General features: G+C 40.7%; 3 protein-coding genes across 4 annotated transcripts; 2 read left to right on the top strand and 1 right to left on the bottom strand.

Annotated features, from left to right (window-relative positions):
• The first annotated feature begins 180 nt into the window (after positions 1-180).
• pigt (phosphatidylinositol glycan anchor biosynthesis, class T) lies at positions 181-10,939 on the top strand. The gene is made up of 11 exons (XM_049581229.1): positions 181-595; positions 1,842-2,019; positions 2,158-2,285; positions 2,477-2,577; positions 2,815-2,989; positions 3,876-3,973; positions 4,265-4,421; positions 5,418-5,618; positions 6,647-6,812; positions 6,993-7,076; positions 8,881-10,939. The coding sequence occupies exons 1-11, from the start codon at positions 202-204 to the stop codon at positions 9,128-9,130; spliced, it is 1,932 nt and encodes a 643-aa protein (XP_049437186.1). The 5' UTR covers positions 181-201; the 3' UTR covers positions 9,131-10,939.
• Positions 10,940-11,606: 667 nt separating this feature from the next.
• On the bottom strand, positions 11,607-13,063 carry wfdc2 (WAP four-disulfide core domain 2). Of its 2 annotated transcripts, XM_049581230.1 has the most exons (4): positions 12,905-13,063; positions 12,565-12,708; positions 12,283-12,420; positions 11,607-12,192 (listed from the first exon to the last, which is right to left on the bottom strand). In XM_049581230.1, the coding sequence occupies exons 1-4, from the start codon at positions 13,005-13,007 to the stop codon at positions 12,059-12,061; spliced, it is 519 nt and encodes a 172-aa protein (XP_049437187.1). In that variant the 5' UTR covers positions 13,008-13,063; the 3' UTR covers positions 11,607-12,058. The 2 variants fall into 2 exon arrangements, with proteins under 2 accessions (XP_049437187.1, XP_049437188.1); XM_049581231.1 differs by lacking the exon at positions 12,565-12,708 and having other exon boundaries at positions 12,905-13,056.
• Positions 13,064-17,300: 4,237 nt separating this feature from the next.
• Positions 17,301-20,500, top strand: LOC125891578 (uncharacterized). The gene is made up of 9 exons (XM_049580954.1): positions 17,301-17,375; positions 17,891-18,497; positions 18,736-18,875; positions 18,948-19,047; positions 19,202-19,334; positions 19,516-19,621; positions 19,723-19,961; positions 20,070-20,228; positions 20,374-20,500. Exons 1-9 carry the CDS (start codon positions 17,301-17,303, stop codon positions 20,498-20,500), a joined length of 1,686 nt encoding a protein of 561 aa, XP_049436911.1.
• Positions 20,501-21,828: the final 1,328 nt, after the last annotated feature.

Here is a 21,828-nt window from a genome sequence, read left to right as displayed (position 1 = left end):
TTACAATAATTGCTTGAAATTATATAATTACCGCTAAAATATTATTATATACTCGTCAAATATGACAGAAATAAAAAATATTTTTCCTAAAACAAAGACGGTTCACATCAGTGACACAGGAACACATATGGAAGCAGCTCATTGGCTGGTTCTACGCGTGACGCGACAACGCGGAAGTGAACCAGCACCGTAGAAGCAAAAATGGCAGCTCACAGGTGCAGCTACTCGGCTATGCTGCTCATTCTTTGCAGTTTGTCGGTTTTTATCATCGCAGACAGCCAAGACTCGACACTACCTGGTGGTCACCATGCCGCCGCGGTTGATAATCCGCAAACGGCCACAGAGACAGCGGGACAAACGGCCGAGCAGCCCGCGGTGGAGGAGAGGCGGTGGGAAGCCACTGAGGTTGAAGATGATGCTGCAACCGACGAACAGGACACTTCTGGCCCTGAACCCGCGGTCACCTCCTCGATACCTCAACATAAAGACGATTTCCAGGAGGAGCTGGTCATCAGGCCGCTGCACTCAGGAGACATTTACGCCAGCTTCCAGTTCCGCACCCTGTGGGAGACTGACTTCATGAGGGGAAACAAAGGTAAGCTAACTGTTAGCACTGACTGAATACAATGGTAAGATACAACTGTATATATCCCCGGGGACACTGACAATACCATTCATTTAGAGTCAGAAATATAGTAAAAAACATTTCACTTTGGAATGAAAAGTTTGGTTTTGTGTGCAGTTTTTATATTTATAAATAATTAGTGCCATAACTAGGTTAAAATTACCCGTATTAAGTGGTTGGAAGACTAACCTTTGTATTTAAAAAAATAGTAGAAGCTCCCTGAGGCCCATCCTATCCTTAAAGGCACAAAATGATCTGTTTCTAAGCTTAGTTAGAGCCCAGAAAGTGATGCTGCTCATGTCTTTACTCAAGAAAGGGCAATCAGGGTTCCCAAAAAAGAAAAGAAAGAAAGGAAAGGCAAAGAGAGCAGAATGACTTTGAATAAAAAATTGAGAAGGTGTCTGAGGGAGACATGCTACACCCCTGATTTTATGTTATATATCCAGGGGTCTCATCTATAAAACAGTGCGTAGGATCCATACTACAAATGCACATACGAACAAAAGTCAAAAATGGTGTGCGTCAAAAAGTATTTGACACTTTTTACAATCAGGCTTCCACCTCACTATATGCGTTGCCAGATTCTTATCTCCAAAATGTTCGTGAGCATAGTTTCTCCCATCAAGTCTGTCTTTATACATCACAACTTTTCCTTGGGAAGTGGCATAAGCCTCATTTCGGGCCTCCTTTTGGGTGTATGCAATGTTTAGAAATGAGACCCCAGGTTTCTAAGTGGTTTCTTGATGCACCATTAATCTGATGAAAAATTTAAACGGTGACAAGATTACCCTCTGATGCAATTTTATTTTTTTCAGTCTGTCTTTATTTTGTCTTCTTACTGACATTAAAATGACTTAAAAGTCTTTATTTGCATGTAACTTATGACAGAAAATATCAGTTCCTGTTTGAAGTCTCAAGGTTTGACAATTGCATCAAATTAATTTTGACATTGTAGTAAAGTAAAATTGACAAGACAGAAGTAGGCCTACTGTTCATTCATTTTTATTTATTTTTTCACCAAAGCTGTAGCCTCACACTAGGCTAGCTCAGGTAAACTCTGAAAGAATATTACAGAGGCTAGAGCTAGATACACATCCCATAAATTACATACACTATATACCCATTTTTTTCTATAGTTAACTCATAATCATATCATAAGACCGCAATTTTGCTTACCATAAACCGAAACTGTGTGATGTTATGTTGTGTTTCTCAGTGTCCCACTACCGGCTCTTTCCCAAGTCCCTGGGCCAGGTCATCTCCAAGTTCTCAGTGCGAGAGCTGCACATCTCCTTCACACAGGGCTACTGGAGGACCATGCAGTGGGGGCAGCCCTTTCTGCCGTCCCCTCCTGGTGCTGAACTCTGGGTCTGGTTCCAGGACTCTGTGACAGAGTGAGTATGGCCCTCTGGTGGCTGCAGAGCATCAAATAAATGTTCAAAAGTTCAACAAAAAGCAGTCTTTGACTAAATCCTGCCATGTGCTCCATCATTCATTGTAATGTTTTCATACAATGTTTCTGCCCTTATTAGTGTGGATGGCACATGGAAGGAGCTGACAAATGTTTTGTCGGGGATCTTCTGCGCTTCACTGAACTTCATTGACTCCACCAACACTGTTCAGCCCAGTGCATCCTTCAAACCGCTGGGTATCAGCAACGGTAAAGAGAAGCTCCTTCAATCTCCCTTGGTGTTAATGTGAAGCTTTCTAGTGAGCCTGAATAGAAGCAAATGCTGTGATTAGATGCCTTAAACTAGCAGCATGCAGAGATACTGTCCAAGATGCATAGACTGATTTTGTGTGTGTGTGTGTGTGTGTGTGTGTGTGTGTGTGTGTGTGTTGAATTTGAAGTGACGGATCACCGCTTCCTTCGCTATGCCACCCTCCCACGAGAGATTGTTTGCACTGAGAATTTGACACCCTGGAAGAAACTCTTGCCATGTGGATCCAAGGTGAGTGTCTGTGTGTGTAGGTGTCTCTTTATGTATTTCTTAAAACACTTAAATAGCATGTGTGCTCCGTTGTATTATGCACATATTAACATCCAGGATCTTGCGTCTTGAGCACCACATACAAGGACATTCTCAAGATGATATATTCAAACTGACTCTCCAGTGTTCAGATGTCGCTGACTGCAGCTAACTCACTTTCTTCTTCTGTTTCTTTGTGTTGTCACGATGCATTTGCAGGCTGGTCTCGCTGTGCTGTTGAAGTCAGAGAAACTCTTCCACAGTAGTTTTCATTCTCAGGCAGTGCACATAAGACCCGTGTGTCAGGACTGGCAGTGCAAAACCACATCGTGGGAGCTGAGACAGACACTGAACGTGGTCTTTGACCTGCACACCCCCGGTCAGGGCAAACGAGGTGAGCAAAAGCACATTTAAATGCATTCACCCCAAATTTAAAGTAACTTTGGTATTGTTCAACTTGGACACTACTTTCCCATGTTTTTGTGTCTAAGTAACAACAGTTTTGAAATTAGGGGCATTTGAGCACTTTTAGGTGTTTACTTTTGCCACTGATGGACTCAGATGATTTGTCTTAGTATTTGACAACATCATGGAAAGGATCCCTACAAAGACAGACCTTTGTGTTAAAGAGTAGGATCCATTTTGTTTCACTAGAAATAGCCCTGAAGTCTCTATCGAAAAGCCCACCAGACTCCATTTAAATAAACAGTAATTTTAGTGTGTATAGAGCTGGTATATTTTCACATCCTACTGGGTGAATTAAGAGTTTATTTCAATCAAAGCAGAGTTAATGATTGCTGAAACAGTTTAAAGATGAACCAAGGTGGTTTTTGAGAGTTTTATTTTGTTTCTGTCAACTTTGAATGAAGCTTGTTTTACAGTGATAAAATTATTGATTATTTTAATGGGGTTTTGTTTGCTTTGGTGATGGCAATTTAAGGGCTGTTTCTAGTGAAACAAGAAGGATATTACTTGTTAACAAAAATGTCTTTCTCTTTAGGAATCCTTCTCATAATCTTATTAAACATTTAAAATAATAATCTGAGCCTGTCAGTGGTGAAAAGAAGCACTTTCAGTGGAGGTAAATGGGCGATGCATTGATACCCTAAGTATTTACGTTGTAGCGTGTCTGTCACTCATTACTGGACCAATTCCAATAATTGTTGTCTCCATTAGTCACTGAAACACAAAGCCTTCCCTTTATGTTCAAAATTTCTGAGTGTTTCTGTGTGTTTGGTTGTTAAAAAAAAACTGTTAACTTGAGCTGCTTGTCCCCTCAGAGTGGTCTCTGTTCAAGATGTTCTCTCGGACCCTGACAGAAGCTTGTCCACTGGCCTCCTCCAGTAAAATCTACATCGACATCACAGACAACCCTCAGGTTTGACTCCTACATAATATGCTCTCATCTGCATCACATGATTAGTTATCTCCCTTGATGTAAACTTCACAGAAGGCAAAAGAGTCAAAGCACTGTCAAGGTGGAGATATTTAAAGGTTCCCTGAGGGGTTTTTGACCTGTAGTAGTGCTTTGGAGCTGTTTATTAGAGCAGGCCCCTATGTTGGTGAGGACACACATGCTCACACAATCCTGCCAGTGGCAGAAGGTGTAATCTTTGAACAGTATGTATGCGGATGTGCAGCACAAGAGAAATGTACTGTCATTTTGCAGGGGGAGCAGTATGAGCTGAGCCCGGCCACTCCCCTGCTGAGCCAGGCAGTGGTGCTCGGGGACAGACGAACCTTCTCTGTCTACGATCTGACCCAACAAGTCACCTTTGGCACCGTGCGCTCGCTCAATCTGCTGATACGCTGGAAATCCAGTGAGGGTGAGTGAGAGCAGGCTAGACATAATTATTTATGATTCAGTGCATCAAGAAAGACCATAGGAGTTAACAATAATACAATGTGTCAGCTGCATCTGTTTGTCATATCTCTCCTGGTTACATTCTGTAACTCCTCTTCTTCTATTCTCAGTCTGTGTTTGTGCTGTAATCATTTCATGTACAGTCTGCAATCTGATCTGTTGCAACCTGTTCTTTGTGTTGGAACAGGAAGTCCTCAGCAGGCAGCAGATGATTGCACTTTCAGATTGCAACATTTGACCATTTTAACTTTTTGTAAAGCAAGAGCAAATAAGAAAATGCTATTTGTGTCCAAGACTGTTGAGATTTATACCAAAGCGATGCAGTTCCTGTTTGCTCCCAGAGGTCTCTCTGTTAATGTGTCAAACTCTAATTTAACCTTTTAATATTGTCACACGGATGCTTTGTCAAGACATCCTTCTTCAGTGTGTATTCTGGCAGTTTTCACAAACAACATACACAGTTGGGGTTAATTATTGGTGACTGTAACTAGCACAAGTAGATTCCAGCAGGGGGAGCTACAGCCCTTCCCAACATAGAATCTCATGCTATAGAGCAGTGGTTTTCAAACTTATTGTGTCCAAGCCACACCAAAGGGCAAGCCAAAACCTCAAGGCACATCTGTATTTATATCTGAGCACAATAGCCTCTATAACATGTGTTATCACTGTTACCACAATATAAATGTTTGTTTTTATTTAATAATATTAAAGAATTGACAACCAACCATTCAAGAACTCATTTTCAACTTTTTAAAGTACATCAAAGCACCAATAACACATCCATTTAATCAGGAAATAATGTAACATAATGTGCTGTGTCACACACTTATAATGTCCTTGTGCAAATGGCAACTAATACGTTCCCCTTGAAGTTGTTTTATTGCCATATTTCTTGTCTCTGTTGCAATGTTTCCCACATGTTCAACCATTAAACCTCATTTTGTCATACTGTCTGCAGGTGACATGCTGCGTCCCCTGCTCCACGCTGAGCGCTATGTGGCTGGCTACGGGCTGCAGACAGGAGAGATTCACACGCTCATGTACAACAACCACCCCTACAGGTCTTTCCCCGTGCTGCTGCTGGACTCAGTGCCTTGGTACCTCCGTCTCTACATCCACACCCTCACTGTGACCAGCAAGGCGAAGGACAACAAGCCCAGTGAGTCACTTTAGAAAGCTGAGAAGAAGGCGTGTGCTAACAGGGTTTGAAAATAACAACTATCAATGTGCCAAACACTGGAGGGATTTGATTATGAGAGGTAAATAAATAAAAGCCACTTATAACTGATTATAGAAATCAGATCGGCCTCACACAAAGAGCAAATGTAAAGTGAGGCGGTGTAACATTTCTGTGTTAATGTACCTTAAATTAAAGTGTGGGTCCATCTGCATTATTTTCTGTGTTTTTCAAATGGAAACTCCCACTCAGCCGTTAGCAAAGAGTGGTGACGCACTCTCAACACACACTGTTTGTAGACAGCGTAAGCAAAGAGAGTGAGCAAAGTGTTAGCTTCTGAGATTTGAGCTTGGAGGTGGAACATGGTGTCATTGTATTATCATCAGACCTTTATTTAGCCAGGTGAAGACACTTTAAGATTCTACATAATACTGCATCTGTCCTGTTTAAACACATTTATAGATCCATAGTCAGTGTGATACTGTTGGTAAAATTTAGATTGACTTAACTCACTCTAATAACCATATTCTTACATAATACTTCTGCACATGACCACATATATACTACTTGCCTGCAATGCTAAAACAAGTAAAACATGATTTGTCCCAAAATCTGTCCTTAATTTGGTTAAAAGGTGTCTTGAACAGGTCTCAAAAAGCCTTAAATTTAACTGTCTGATACCTGTAGATACCCTGTTCCTACAGATAGGTTACATTTTTTTACTAGGTACATGAGTTACACATACTGTAGGTTCTTAGTTTCCTTACAGGAATCAGTTTCATGTAACTCCATGCAGGTGCATCTTTTCACCAGAAGGAGGAGAACATGAGTCGTATTCTCTGTCATGAAAGCTTTCATGGACCAGGATTGTTTTGGTGTTTGGTTCCTGCTCAAACATAATATTTTATATAATATTAGTTTCTTAAATAACTTAGTGAAACTACAAAGAACTGTGGATAAACATTAGAACAGTGGATAAGTGGTCGCTCATGTTGTTCCCCTTCCACCAGGCTACATCCACTACCAGCCATCTAAGGACCGTGTGAGGCCCCACCTGCTGGAGATGCTGGTCCAGCTGCCTCCCAACTCCGTCACCGAGGTCACAGTGCAGTTTGAGAGGGCTCTGCTCAAGTGGACCGAATACACCCCTGATCCCAACCACGGCTTCTATGTTGGGTATGAAGCACACGGAATTGTTCTCAAATGATTATTTCCAGAGGTTGCTGAAAGAAGATGCAGCACACATGTTGCTTTAACGACCTTTTAAAAGCTGCAGGTGTTGTTTTATTTTGAGATGCGGAAGAGTGGATGGTTTTTGGTTTAAAAATGACTCAAATCTGTCTCTTCAACATTTAGGTCTTCAGTAATCAGCTCTCTTGTACCAAGCATTGTCGCCATGGATACAAACAGCACTCAGGAACGGCCACTTTTCAGCAGCTTGTGAGTATCTAGTTGTTTGTTTTCTGAGGAAAATGTCTGTTGTTGCCACTTATTCACATATTGTTTGAGTTGTTGTAGAAGAAACACATTTCACAACACAAATCATATTACCGCTACTTGTGGCCTGAGCCGTCGCCAAGAACACAACATGACTACACTGGAAATGTAGGAAAATATTCTCACAATGTTTGGTTCTGCTAACACAACCAAGGTTCCTACGGCTTAGGGCAAATTAGATTTTTTCAAAGCCACTCAGAATGAAATTTAAGACCAGTTTTAAAATAACCCAAACTGAAGAGAGAAAAAACATGACCTGACATAAATTATTTTGGATCAGAGACAGTTTTTCCCAAATATTTATTTTAACACAGAACATGAGTTTTTTGGGAAATACTGTTTGTTGGTAGGTTTTCTTGGCAATTTTGTGTGTCTGACTCTGCATGTTGGATTCCACTGCCTTGATCCCCATCGTTCTGAGTTTGAAAAACTTGTTTGCACAAAATACGCTGAGCCTCATATGCATTTTTTTGTACTGACATCAGCCATGCTGCGAAATCCTGGTTAAACACCATCTTTTAAATTGAATTTACAGTCCCCCATGTCGTCCAGGGTGCAGCAACAGCTAGCTAGCAGACAGTGAGCATCCCAGGCAGAAAACAAAATATGAGTGTTGTTGCTTTTGCTGTCTTGATCTGCATGACGTTAATGTAAGAGGCATTTGGTAAATTAAAAAAACAAAACACAGTTACCAATTTTGAGATTTTACATTGCAACATCAGACAAGAAAAATCATAAAATCCTACTGTTCACATCAGAGCATTTTTACGACTTTTGAAAGATTGATTTAAATTATAATAATAACTTTATTTGTATAGCAAGGTCACAGAGTGCCTTCCAAAGTGCACGAAAATAAGACAACAATAACATTACAATAATTTAAAAAAATGTTAAGAGCTAAGAAAAATAGTGTGTACAGAGGCAAAAACAGAACAAAAGGAAATCAAAAAGTTACAAATCACAAAAGAACAAACCAGGCATTGAAAAGGAAAGCATTTCTATAAGAATATGTTTTAAGCAATGATATAAAAATGGGTAATGTGCTAGCAAGCCTAATCTCCTCAGGCACAGAACTGACCTTTCGCTAAGCCCCGCCCCTTTGTGATGGTCCAACAAGCTGTCGGAGTAAGCATGGTGCCCACACTGTAACTAACTGCACTTCTGAAGAAACCTTGACCTAGGGACGTCAAGTGAGGGTAGGCTTGAGGATCTTAAGACATATATATACCAATTAAAACCTTATTCTTCGATGAATTGAATGTTATTTTAAGATTTTTTAAGGATCCCCGCCATGAACCCTGACAGGAGATACCAACGTAACAACAATAAATTCAATTTGGACAGTAATATATGCAATAACTCTCAGATCTCTCCTACTGCCAGTGAGCTTATGTCAAAACTCAAGTACAAATGTAAATGTAGACATGCAGCTGGGGCAATATGTATATGTGTATGTAGGCATGTGTATGTATGAATACAAAGATATAACAATACTAAACTGAACCCATCCTGCAGAGCTTGTCTGAAATGCATCCAAACCCAAACAGATCACACCCTCCTTTACTTGTCTGTGTCCTTTTTATGTTTTGTAAATCAGTAACATCTGTACATCTGCTGCTGCCTTCTTTTAATCCATTAGTATGTCCATATTGTCTACACATGTACGCACTAACTGGTGTTTAAAGTTGGGGAAAAGGAAAATAAAAAGAAACACATCTGAATGATCAGATTTCCTGTCTCCCTGCAGTTTTCCCTGTAAAGAGGAATCCACCTACTTTGTGCGAGTCTACACAGAGCCTCTGCTGGTCAACCTGCCAACCCCAGACTTCAGCATGCCTTACAATGTCATCTGCCTGACCTGCACTGTGGTGGCTGTGGGCTACGGCTCCCTCTACAACCTACTGACCCGCAGCTTCCAGATAGAAGAGCCCAGCCCGGGACTGGCCAAGCGGATAGCCAACATCATCCGCAAGATGAGGGGCGTGCCACCACTCTGAGGCTGGACACACACGCCAACTGGCTCCACTTATAGAAAGGAAGCTTTCCTTTTGGTGAAACCACTGGTAAACATGTGATATTCAGGGAAGAACTGAGTCAAGCACTGGTATGAATGTTTTTTTTTTTGAAACGGTCAACTTGAAGGTTTTGTTTTCAGATGGAAGAAGACACATTGTTCTTTTGAACACAAATGTATTCAGGCTCCTCTCCTGCTGGTGAAGGGTGAGAAATATGGAAATGTCTCTACTTGGATGTAAAGAAAAGGACCAGATCTGTGCAGCATGTTGCTATGGTAACTGCATCAGAGTTTTGATTGTTTTTGTTTTTTATATTTGAGGCCATAACTCCACAACATCATGATGCAGCCACAGTGTCTCTGAGACACTTTGTTACTTTGTTAATGATGTTTCTACAGATATGAGACTGATGGTCTTACACAGCATTACAAAAGGATAGCAAAAGGATAATCTCCTGATCGGTTAGGACAGGTTGTCAAATAACTCTAAAAATACTGAGTTTCCCATGTCCAACCAGAACACAGCAGCAAAGTCTAACTGTGGGACATCCAGTGGTATGTCCTCTATTTATACAGTTCCTAATTTATTTGTCTTATCTGACTCATGCTCTGTAGTAGTTTTAATATATGAGAAAAGAAAACTCAAAAAACAAATCCGTCATTCTTTTAAATTTGTTCTAGGCAGCATTTCTTGCCTGGAACTGCTTGTTCTATAAAAAGGAAAAGCCCTCTTACCAAAAATTTATTTTGCACTTGTTGGTTGGATGCACGCTCGAATGTTAACAGACTTCACCCACAAACTGATGATTTGTATTTCAACTGGTCAACACTTTGTTTTTTGCATGCCTCCACAGCGAGCGGAGAATTTAAGAACAGCTAACATTCTTCGTGAATTGAAGTGAACGGGGACTACGTTTAACATCAGCAAAACTATACAAAAAATATCTGTGTACAAAGTCTCACATAACTCGTGCAATATAGTCCAAGTCTCATTTTTTTCCCAGTCGTTTTCTCAGTACTTCTCAAACACATGCATTTTCCCCTAGAAAAACCTTAAGATTTAAAACACTTTTGCCTACGAGTAGTGCACCCTGAGTGTGCCTGAGCACATTCATACAAATGAGCTCTGCTTGAGCAAAGTTCAAAGACACATGTGTGCCCAGATACACTACTCAGCCATGCAAGCGACTGTTTTTACTGACGTGTTTTAAGTCATAAGGTTTTAGCTCTGTGCATGTGTTTGGGAAGTACGGTGCAATTGTACTGCATGGGTTTTGTGAGAGTTCGTAAACAGATGTGATATAGTTTTGCTTCTGTTAAACATGCTCTCTGTTTACTTCAATTTATGAAGAATGTCTTTTTGGATTCTCCGTTCACTGTGAACACGAGAGAAAAACAGTTTGCTTCACGAATTTAACGAAACGCACAGTGAGTAATTGATACACAAATTCTAACTCATTTTGCAGGTGGCTTATTCTTTCAAACGCGATTGTCAGCAGGTCTCTTCATAGCTAATTGCCTTCAGTTTGTTGGGTTGTAAACTCACTCATCAGTTCAATGCAGTTTCAGTGTGTCTTATTTATAGCAAATTCTGTTATTATGGAATTACCATCACCCTACCAGTAAATACTACCATTCATTTGTTTGTTGAACTTTTTACCCAGATCAATCCTTTGTCATGTTTGTCTGCCTAAAAGTCCACTCTGCAGAATGTGAATATTTGAAGCGGTACAGTGTGTGTGTCGCAAAACCTGTGTGTCTTTAACGCCTTTTCAATAAACTAACAAACATCTTTTTTTCTCCAAGTTTTATTCAAACATTGAGCAGTGAAAGAAAGCACACTGTTCCAAACTGCAGCGGGGCTGGAGCTCTATTACTTCCCACTGAGTGCCCACATTTTTGTGTAAACAAACTTGGCCCCACTTCTGGCAGACTGCGAGAGAACAAACACAGACGTCTCTGTGTTTGGCCGGTCAGCGAGTCTCACCCCTGCACGTTTGGCAACGGCGTGGAACGAAAACAAAGGAAAAAGCAGCATTCCACATAAGTGATGTTCATATGTGGTCAGCTGCAAACTATGTTATCGCTCTAAGTAAATAGACAGCCAGAGAACATGGTGTGTTTTTAAGTGACTCAGCCTTCATTTCATTCTGCACATGTTTGTAATTGGCTAGACAAGTACACTTAGTCACACTTTTTAAATCTGGCTGCGTACATTAACTTTAATTCGAGCTGCTTTTTAAGATATGTGAGGTTGCGGTGCAACAGTGTCGAAACCTTTCGAGCTGCAGGCGTTCCTGGCCACCTCTTTAAATACTCGCTCTCTGCCAGTAAGCACTTTCCATTCTCAGCATATTTCATCATTTGTTTTCTCAGCTGAGTTCTCGTTTAATAGGCCCCTAAAACAGACCTGTGCAACTGGAGACCTGTAACCTGCGAGGTGATGAATATATAAGACATTTCTGGGGTCTGGAAACATGTTTATTGGTTGAAATACAAAGGAATGAAAATTGCTCCAAACCTTCAAGTTCTACAAGCAACAGATGTAAAAGTACAGTACATATTTAATCCATTTAAAATATACTAGATGATACACTATCAATACTCTTAATTAAAATACTGTAGGTCTTTTCAAGAATGTGAATGGTGCCCTACCAACTCATTTCCTCCTGCTCTTGTTTCTCCAAATGTACTCAAAGTAAAGGCACATAAAATGGCGTCTTAACTGTATTAAAGGAAAACAACAAAATACTTCCGCTCCCAAACTTTGTGCAAACTAACGCTCATATTGTACCAAACTGTGCAACTATGGAGTTGAAAAGGTAAAAAAAAAAAAGTGATACATTTTCTGTGTTGCATCAAAGGAACCAAACAAGTGCCACACGTGTAGCTGAGACGCTGAGCCGTCCAATCAGCAGGGCTCGCTGCAGGCGTGGCCGCAGGTCGTCTTGCAGCACTTCTGCTCTCCTGGACACTGACCATCATGGTAGCAGTACTCAGCACACATGGGGGTTCCCTGGGGGAGAGCGCAGCGACCACGCTTCACTGAAGACACATAAACATACAGTGTCACATTCATCCAATCACAGGAAGGAGAATTCTGGGGGATTTTTGCCACTGTTGTTCACCTCTAACCTGTGTATGGTACAATGCACTCATGTCCACATCCATTGTGACAGCACTTCTCATTACTGGGGCAGTCACTGTCGTTGGAGCAAAATTCAGCACAGGGTCCTGAGCCCCATTTCCTGCGAGGACACACTCCTGGCTTGGCTGATGGAACAAAGATAAATTAAATACAAAGACAACTAAAAGAGAAGTTTAAAAGTCTGTGTCCATGCTTGATTCCCACATCAGTTCAGTCACTGAGGAGACTCAGAACCAAAGCTTCATAGAGTTAAACATTGTGGCTCGTACTGAAAGCAGGAGGGACACAGACAGCTCCACAGTCAAAGACACAGCATTTGTGGTCAGCAGGACAGTCTTCATCACACACACAGCCCTTATGTGATGGGACAACATTAAGGCGACGTGGGCAGTGGCCTGGTTTGGGAAGAATCACTGAGAGAAAGAGGCAGTGAGGCAGAAGAGGAGAAAGATCAGCTGTGGTAACTGGGACAACATTAATGAAGGTGTGTGGCTGCTGAACAGCTTAGTGGTGGAATGAAACACAAACATGCACTTATTTTTTAAAGAAGTACACAGTGTATTGGTAGATTACACATTAAACACATCTCATAAGTTAAAAAAAACATACCTGTTTTATTTCCATCAGCTCCTGCAGCAGAAACTATGTCAAAGTGCACAAATGCACCGAGAGCTAAAACCAGTGCACAAACTGCCGACCAGTGTGGCTCCATGGTAACTTCTTTCTCTCAAGAATGTACTCCTGTTTGGACAAATATCCCAGTACACAACCTGCAGGCTGAGCAGCCAGGCACAGGATGCTGGGTCCTTGTGCCTGTAGACTTCAAGTCCCACAGCTGAGCTTTATGGTGGGATGTGACAACAGACTCAGCTGCTTCTAACTGAATCTGTTCAGCAGGTAATAATGGAGTGTTCTATTTTTTTAGTACATAATGTTAATTTTGTAGTTTGTATTTGTCAAAGTTGTTTTATTCTGTAACTGCTTATCCTGTTCAGGGTTCCGGGGGGGCTGGAGCCTATCCCAGCTGTCACTGAGTGAGAGGCGGGGTACACCCTGGACAGGTCACCAGACTATCACAGGGCTGACACACAACTATTCATGTTTGCGTTCACCTATGGGTAATTCAGAGTCACCAGTTAACCTAGCCTGCACAGAGGAAGCTGGTGTACCCACAGAACACCCACACTGACACAGGGAGAACATGCAAACTCCACACAGACCGCCTAGGACACGTCTGTGTGGAGTTTAAAGAATACTAGAGAACTGAAATAAATGTCATGAAGAATAGTTTTGTCATAGAAAAGGCTCTGAATGACTTAAACACTGCACACACTCCTAGCCAGACTTTGACTATAGAATATGAGTATGAAAACTAACAGCCAAAATCTTTTCAGATGGATGTCCATGAAGCAAAATCTTATCAAACGGGAGTCCATGACCTCATATGTATCAGTGTGTATCAGTTCAGGGGTCCTTAATGCAAAAAAGGTTGAGAACCACTGGTGTAGACAGCTCAGGTATAATTTAACAGGATTGTGTTCTTGAGCAAGTTGTGGGGTCGATAATGACGACAGTTTAATTCATTGAAGACCTTTGCAAGATCATTTTTAATCATATTTAAGTAGTCAAGCATTGCAGGTAAGTGTAAAGGAATATATATGATCCTCTGCAGAGGTAGGTTGTATGTAGAAATACGGTTATTGGAGTGAGTTAGGTTAATCTACATTTTGCCGTGAAGTTAATACAAAGTATTTATGTGCTTAAATTCACTCAGAAGAGCTGAAGTTGTTTTAAATGAAAAGATAGATCAATTAAATGAGATCATGTTTGTGGCAATTAATCAAATTTAAGACTACTTAATGACTTTAATGGATTACTGTTTATAAAATTATTTATACAACAGAATATAAGACATTTTAAAGACCTGCACACACCCTGTGTTACATTTAGCTTGAGTGCACTCTACCAGCATTTCATATTTATAATGTGTTTTCTGCCTGTGTTGTCTTATTTACTTGTGTTGTGACTTTAGTTGCCACTTGAACTACACTGTGTAAAATTTAGTGTCATGTATCTGACAGTGGACGTGCTTTGTATTTTGTTCTCAGTCTGACCCTGTGGTGCCATCTACTGGCAGAATCAGGAGCTACATGAAAGCTGTTGCATGTGAAGTCTGAGTCATGTTTCACTGACACTGAGGTTGCACAACATAAACACTGTCAGTGTCTTAACAATTTTCATTTAACTCTCTGTCACTAATATCAAGGACAAGCAGCTCAAACTGTTTTATTTGCACCACACTTGTTAAAACAGGCTTTTAGGGATGAGATATGGGGACTACTCATCATAAAGGTTAATGCCAGTTAAACTAAAGTGAAGTTAAAATGTGCTGGCCATTTTCAAGCGAGGGAGATGATTACACATTTATATAAAGAGCTTCTCTCCTGAAATATAAATTTGTGGGAACAGAAATTTCATTCAAAGGCTTAGTGTTTTATACACTTTCCTCATTCCCCTCCTATACTTTCAATTCCCTCGCATTCACATGTCTCATTTTGATGTGTTTCCATGGGTTGTTTTACTCCCTGTATTCTTGCTTACGTTTTTTGTTGTTTTTCTGTGGATGAAATCCGACTTCTGTCCTTGAAAAACAACACTGCGTCTCGTCTCTGAGCCCTGACAACAGCACATCAATGAGACGGTCTGCACATTTACATTTTGTCCCCTCATGAGACAGCATGCAGCTTTGCACGTATTCAGTTTCAGATGAGTCTGGCCGTCTTTGCAATGAGACTGGACTGTCCATCTGATCCAGTCCCCTGATACTGATAAGGTGCTGCCAATCCATGCACTCAACTGTGCTGTGTCATGGACGAGCCTCAAGACACGAACCTAAACTGTGTGTGAAAATATTCCTGTCTTAATACCTGCGCGGTGAGTATTTGTTGTAGTAAACTGTTACATTGAGGGGGATGACGCAGGGAAACACTCCATGGAAACATTGGTTTTATGTGTGCGCCACTGTAATAAAAAGACTGTGTGTAATTCTCTTTATCCGTATGTATATTGGGAAAATAGTCCCAAACTTTGACCTTCAGTGAACAGTGGTCATGTTACTTTTTCAGCAAAATAATAATTAGTTTATAAAGGCAATAGGGCATGGCTTTCACCTTAATACCTTTTATTACCACACCAGTAAAGGTATGTTGAAAAGCCACAGAATGAATTCCCTAATGTGTACCTTTGTTACTGCAGTGAAAGGTACAGTATAGCTCATTCTGTCAGGTATGAAATTTACAACAGAATGTGCAACCATCTCATAAATGTGGTTAATAGTACAGACATGTCCTCTGAAATATATTTTATTGCCACTTAACACACATTGCAAATGCATACATTGTGTTGGTAGGTCATTCTTACACAGGCTCCCCCGTGTCTTAATGTTATCCTGACGAAATGATAATAATAATATTTACTTATTGTTTATGCAGCAGCATGGTAGGACAAATCTGATCTGGACCTGAACAAAATAATCTTTTTTTTTTTTTTTTTTTTTTGTTTGTTTTATAAAGTTTCCATTTCAATGTGTAGGTAGTGACGTTTTTAAAAGTGCAACGAGGAAAATTTGTCATGAGACAGAATTGGGAAATAGTACAAGCCCCAAAAGCTGCCTCAAAGTTAAACTTACAGCAGCAACCTTGAGTCCAGAAAAGTGGGGAGGCTGTGTAAAATGTAAATAAAAACAGAATGCAATGATTTGCAAATCATTTTTGACCCATGTTCAATTGAATACAGTCCAAAAAGGAGATATTTAATGTTCAAACTGATCAACTTTATTGTTTAATGTAAATAAACACACTGAATTTGATCCCTGGGACACGTTCCATAAAAGTTGGGACAGGGGCATTGAGAAACATTTTGTTGGACTTTTGTTTGCCCACACAGTTTTTCACAAAGTAGTGAACCTTGCACCGCCAGTTAACCAGTTAACCTGTGAAATGTTTGAACAGGTGTTTTTTGAGCAGTGAACATCAGTTTTTGCAAATCCTTGCATTCTGTTTTTATTTCTGTTTTACACAGCATCCCAACTTTTTTTTGGAGCTGCTGTTGTACAGTAAGTGATGTGTCATTGCATAGTAATGGACTACCCGTGGTGTGTTTGGTGAGTTGAGTTCGGGGCTGTTTCTGATTAAACAAAAAGGATGTTAGTCATTAATGCAAAGCTCTATCTCTGTAGGGATCCTTTCTACCATGTTGTCAGACACTTAATAGTAACAATCTGAGCCTGTCAGTGACCAAAACAAGCTTTACTTGGATGTACATTGACTGTGCACAAATGCCTCGAGTGCTTAGTTTTGTCTCCATTAGTTACTTAGACACAAAAACATGGGAAAATAACGTCCAGGTTGAGAAATACCGAAGTTACCCTTTGAGGCCCCAATACAGAGATAGAGAGAGTTCATATTAGGAATCAGAACACCCTTTCTCTCTTTCTTCCATTAAAATAATTTTTGGCAATAAATGTCTGATTAAAGCTATTTAGATATGGTTATAGTAAACAGTCGTCAAAATATGATTGGAGATGACACACTGAGGGATATACAAAAGGATCAGATGAAGAGAAAGTGGAAATTAATGTAAAAGAGCTGAAAATATGCAGAAGTGAGGGTGAGGCGTGCAGGTGAGCTGGATCAGGGTTGTTCCTGTCCTTCAACTTGAACCATGTTTTGAGATGAAAAATAGTATGTACAATGCAAATCTAATATTTATGTTGCATATGTGTAAATTACACACAGAAACACACACACACACACACACACACAGGCACAGAGAACAGAACAGAATGGAACATGACAGTTTAGAATGGAACACGGAATCTCTTTGACTGTCTGAATCTCTACAAATACCCCCTGCACTTGTCAGTCTCACACTGATCTCACTGAGAGAAGAGTACACACACAGTTGTTTCGTCTTTCGAACAATTGAGTTGGTTTTCGAAAAAGTAATGGAGAATTGCAACTTGTCAAAGATCTGCCTCCCATTTCGGAAGTGGATCCACAAGAACAACGAGGATGGTGGTGTAAGTAATCAACTCTTTTGCACACAAAAACACAAATATTCTCCCAGCTCTGAAAACTTGAAGCTAATGTTTCATCAAAAAGACTCCAGACTGCTAAACTCTAATTGTTATCACTACAATTGAAATTCTAAATCATAATTTTACCGTGCTGTTTCTCATGTTACCTGTAGAATCAGTTCATTTATTGTGAGTTTTGTCAAAATAGGTAACATCTGTGTATTCTCAGAGCTCTGACAGTGTTGCAGTATCAACTGTTTTGCAAGTTTTGCTTTGTTTTGGTGGAAAGAATTGGTTTTGAGAAGTGGGAATGTGGTTTTAAGTGCAGTGTTTCATTTTGCAAGACATGTATTGAGTTTTCAAAAGAATAGTTTTGTGTTTAGAGTTTTGGGAAGTTGAGCTACAGTTTCAGGAAATGTGCTTAAACAATTGAGGAAAAACTGTCATCTCTGATCTTCCTTCTGTTCATAACTGAAGTGGATCATCTCAACTGTAATGATTACCAAGTTACTCAATAGTGTTGTGCTTTATTTCCACAGCAAACTGGGAGCCACAGTGGACATCAAAATCCTGATGGCTCGACCAGTGAGTCCAGCATCCTGGACTCCCAGAGGGCAGGGAGGGCTACGTTAGTTCGCCAGGCAGAAAACCTGTGCACTGCGACGAAAGCCCGAAATGACGCTGTTCTGGGGAGACTGGGACTCCCCGTTCAGGACGTCACCCTGCCTTCACCTCGACCGCCACCTTTCCCAAAAAGAAGCATCAGATCCCCCCAACGAAGAAGGAGGATCGCCCCTCGTTCAGATGTTCCTCGTTTCAACACTGAGGTCATCGACAGACACCAGAGGCCTGGAAGTCTTGATGAGGAGGACGACTCCTTCTGGGAGAAGGTGCTTCTTGGCAGCCAGATGGCTGCCCTCACATGCAAGGAGGCTCAAATGGCAGACCGGGACCAGAGCTCAACCTCCTCCCTCAGCTCGGTTGATTGTCAAACACCCAGTGAGCTGAGGGCCATTGCTCTGATTGAGGAACCAACAACTCCTCCTCCTCCTCGTCGAGCAGTCCCACTGTTCAGGAGAAGAACGTCTCGTCTGCCTGTACTTTCAGCCAAACACAGTGGAGCAGGTCAGTTCCTCAAGACAAACTCTTTTAGGGACAGGTTAGCTTTTGTGGGAACACCTGCTGTTTCTTCTGGTTGTTTATGTTCCTGTTAGACTCAAACAGCATGGGAATTTTTTGCTAAATCATTGGACATCATCTCAAATATTAAAACACTTTATTACAAGTATAACACTTACATCTAACTTACTCATTGGGTATGGGAACAGTCGAAATTTATGTGATCCTTTTTTTGCACTAACAGAGAAAGAGGTAGCCGATGGATGTAGGCTACAATCGGCTAAAGGGAAAGTCGAGGCTTTTGTGGAGAGACTGAAATGCCTCCAGCTCGCCTCCATCCCTTCACCTCGACCTCCAGCAGCTCCAAAGACGACCCCTGCAGCGGCACCCAAAAGGGTCCCTGCACCACCTACCATGACACGCCCTGCACCTGCTCCGACAGCAACCCCTGTGGAGACGCCTTTGGCTCCCACCCCTCCAAGAGTTCCCCAGGCCCGGAAACGAGGGACTCGACCCGGGGTGGCCCTGCGTCCCGCAAAAGCCGTCAGCGTGGCAGGTAAGTTCTGATATCCTGAATAATTGTAGTCGAAGCTGTGAACTGTACTCATGGGTTTCTTATAGTTTTCTGTAAAGAATTGTAGTAACTACTGTGAGTACAGTGCTATGAATGACAGGACATGTGAGTAAAGACTGTTTTGCTTTTTTACCAGGTAAGGACACAACCACCGACTGCAGCCCTAACGCTGCAATGGACAAAAAGGTCAAGAAGACGGAGCTACAGCCGTTGACCGACCCTTTGCAGAGCCTGTCTGCCTGTTTCAAGCTGCTCTCCCTAGATGACTGGTAAGACACCGACAACACAGAGCAGTCTGTTGTACCAGCTCAACAAATGTTTCATCTTAAGTCAGTCATGTTGCAACTAGTTTGACATGAAGCCTGTCAGTGTCACATCAGTATGGAGCCAGCACATGTTGGTAACAGTAACTTTTATGAGGTTAATTATACTTTACATTTTAACATACAGGGAGAGGAAAATCGACGGCTTGAAAATCATTCAGGCTCTTGCACAGCACCACCCAGACACACTGAGGACAAAACTGCATGAAGTGTGTCTGGTTCTCATCGAGGAGGTATTGTACACACTTTCCTCTATGCATTTTCATTTGCCAACATGTGTCTATGAGTGTGCACACTACAGCTTTGACTGATGATGTTTATTCTCACTATACAGGTGAACAACTTACGCTCAGCCGTTGCTTGTGAAGCAATGGACACCTTGGCAGAGCTGTACGTTCACCTCCGAAAGGCCATGGACCCAGAGGCAGAGGGAACAGGCCGAGCCTTGCTGCTGAAACTGGCACAGACAACGAGTGCCTTTATTCACCAGCAGGCTAATCTTGCTCTCGACGCCCTGGTAGACAACTGCAGCCATGGTCGCATTGTGAGCGCTCTTTTGAACGCAGGCCTGAGGTAAGAGGAGAGAAGAGGTTTATTTTATCAGCAAAAAAACTTAAAACAAAGTTAAATAGGATAATGAAACATAGTGTCTCATATTCCCCTGTCTTTGTCCCTCCTCAGCCACCGATGTGCTGCAGTCAGAGGCAGCATGGCTCAACATCTGCACCAGCTGGCTGACAGCCTGGGAGCAGCTCGCATCTTGACAGCAGGAAGGACACTCACAGAGCGCTTCCTTCTTGCTGTCTCCAAGATGTGTGTCGATGGTGCACCAGAAGTGAGGTGAGTTATCAAGTTCTTTAGATTTAGTGTAACATTTTGCACAATCTTGTGAACTTGCAGCTCCTGTTTCTTCATCCAGTGTTTCCACAGTCATAGTTTAATTTTTCTGAATACTGAGCTAAATGAGAAATGTCTTCCTCCACAGGCACCATGGACAGATAGTTCTCTTAAAATTGGCCGACCACAAGGACTTCATCAAACTGTGGACAAAGATTGTTCCAGTAAACGAAAGATCATCACTGGACAAGATCTTAAAGAAGGCCAAGAAATAGAGGACATCTGAAATATTATTTATTTATTTATTTATTATTCAGCTATCTATTTATTTATTTATTATTCAGCTATCTATTTATTTATTTATCTATTTATCTATTTATTTATTTATTTATCTATTTATTCATTTATTTATTCATTTATTTATCTATTTATTTATTTGTTTATTTATTATACTGTTCATATATATGTATATATAAATGTAAATATGTATAGTTATATATTTTTATATTATTCTAATCACTGTCTAAAATACACATTCATAATCATTTACACCGTGTCTATTACTTTGTTATTCTTAATGTCCGTACTGTGACTTTACTTGTTAGTCTGTTCTGTTCACACTGACATTTATTGCCTGTCTGTCCGTCCTGGGAAAGGGATCCCACCTCTGTGGAGATTCTCCTCATCCATACATAGGGTCTAAGGACAGAGGGTGTCATATGCTGTTCAGATTGTGAAGCCTCTTGATGCAAATTTGTGATATTTGCTATATAAAATCAATAGTTTTACAATTGCTAACAAGTGTTAACCTAAACTTTCCGTAAGATACTTTTTACCTTTCTACCTGCCTCTCTTACAATTAGCCAATTCGTCAATTTTCTGCTTAAAATCACATTTCGTCCATTAAATACCAACTCTACATTTCAAATTATTAAAAAACTTTCTCTATGTACATGGACTCTATCAAAATACTACCTGCAAAACTACCTGCATACAATAAACTAGAAAAGCGCTGAGTGCAGACCTCCGCCAAGTAGGTGATATTCCCTCCCCCTCTGCATCAGATTTTGCAGCCTGCATCACAATTAGGTTATTTGCATCACTATCATTATTAGGTTATATATGCCTTCACCATGGAGACACTGTGGTGTATTTATTTCATTTTTATTTTGTACCAACACAGAATATAATATGTTCTTTTTGTATTTTTCACTTTCTTTTTTTCCAACACAGAACATTAATTTCGACTTTACAATTACAACAATATTTAGGAAGTAGAACAAGATGTGCTTTCCGGCCACCAGATAGCGCTATTGTCACCGTCTTTAGAAACTGGAATTGCTGCTGAGGCTGTCAGATGATAGACTTTATTTATTATTTTATCCACTTTGCTTCAACAGATCACCACCAAAATCAATCATCATCAAAATCCGTTCATAACTTTTTGAGTTATTTTGCAGACAGACAAACACTGGCGAAAACATGACCTCCTTGGCGGAGGTAACAATAGGAAATCGAGTGGGTTTTTTTTTTTAATAATTTAGAGTCATTTTACCATAAACCACTCAGTATATTGTGGTTGAATGTTGAATGTGTGCATTTT

The sequence above is a fragment of the Epinephelus fuscoguttatus genome, linkage group LG7 (assembly GCF_011397635.1).
Source record: "Epinephelus fuscoguttatus linkage group LG7, E.fuscoguttatus.final_Chr_v1".
NCBI classification, from domain to species: domain Eukaryota; kingdom Metazoa; phylum Chordata; class Actinopteri; order Perciformes; family Serranidae; genus Epinephelus; species Epinephelus fuscoguttatus.
Note: the sequence above shows the minus strand (reverse complement) of the source record. Positions and strands in the feature narration are given on the sequence as shown.

What these genes read in the sequence shown, in the direction of transcription:
- pigt (XM_049581229.1), top strand. Translation starts at nt 202, where the DNA reads ATGGCAGCTCACAGGTGCAGCTACTCGGCTATGCTGCTCATTCTTTGC. An exon ending in ACATCACAGACAACCCTCAG is followed by an intron (nt 3,974 to 4,264) that starts GTTTGACTCCTA and finishes GTCATTTTGCAG; the next exon opens with GGGGAGCAGTATGAGCTGAG. An exon ending in GGCGAAGGACAACAAGCCCA is followed by an intron (nt 5,619 to 6,646) that starts GTGAGTCACTTT and finishes CCCTTCCACCAG; the next exon opens with GCTACATCCACTACCAGCCA.
- wfdc2 (XM_049581230.1), bottom strand. Translation starts at nt 13,007, where the DNA reads ATGGAGCCACACTGGTCGGCAGTTTGTGCACTGGTTTTAGCTCTCGGT. An exon ending in AGCTGATGGAAATAAAACAG is followed by an intron (nt 12,709 to 12,904) that starts GTATGTTTTTTT and finishes TCTTTCTCTCAG; the next exon opens with TGATTCTTCCCAAACCAGGC. An exon ending in CTGTGTCCCTCCTGCTTTCA is followed by an intron (nt 12,421 to 12,564) that starts GTACGAGCCACA and finishes TTGTTCCATCAG; the next exon opens with CCAAGCCAGGAGTGTGTCCT.
- LOC125891578 (XM_049580954.1), top strand. Translation starts at nt 17,301, where the DNA reads ATGGAGAATTGCAACTTGTCAAAGATCTGCCTCCCATTTCGGAAGTGG. An exon ending in CTTTTGAACGCAGGCCTGAG is followed by an intron (nt 19,962 to 20,069) that starts GTAAGAGGAGAG and finishes GTCCCTCCTCAG; the next exon opens with CCACCGATGTGCTGCAGTCA. An exon ending in GATGGTGCACCAGAAGTGAG is followed by an intron (nt 20,229 to 20,373) that starts GTGAGTTATCAA and finishes CTTCCTCCACAG; the next exon opens with GCACCATGGACAGATAGTTC.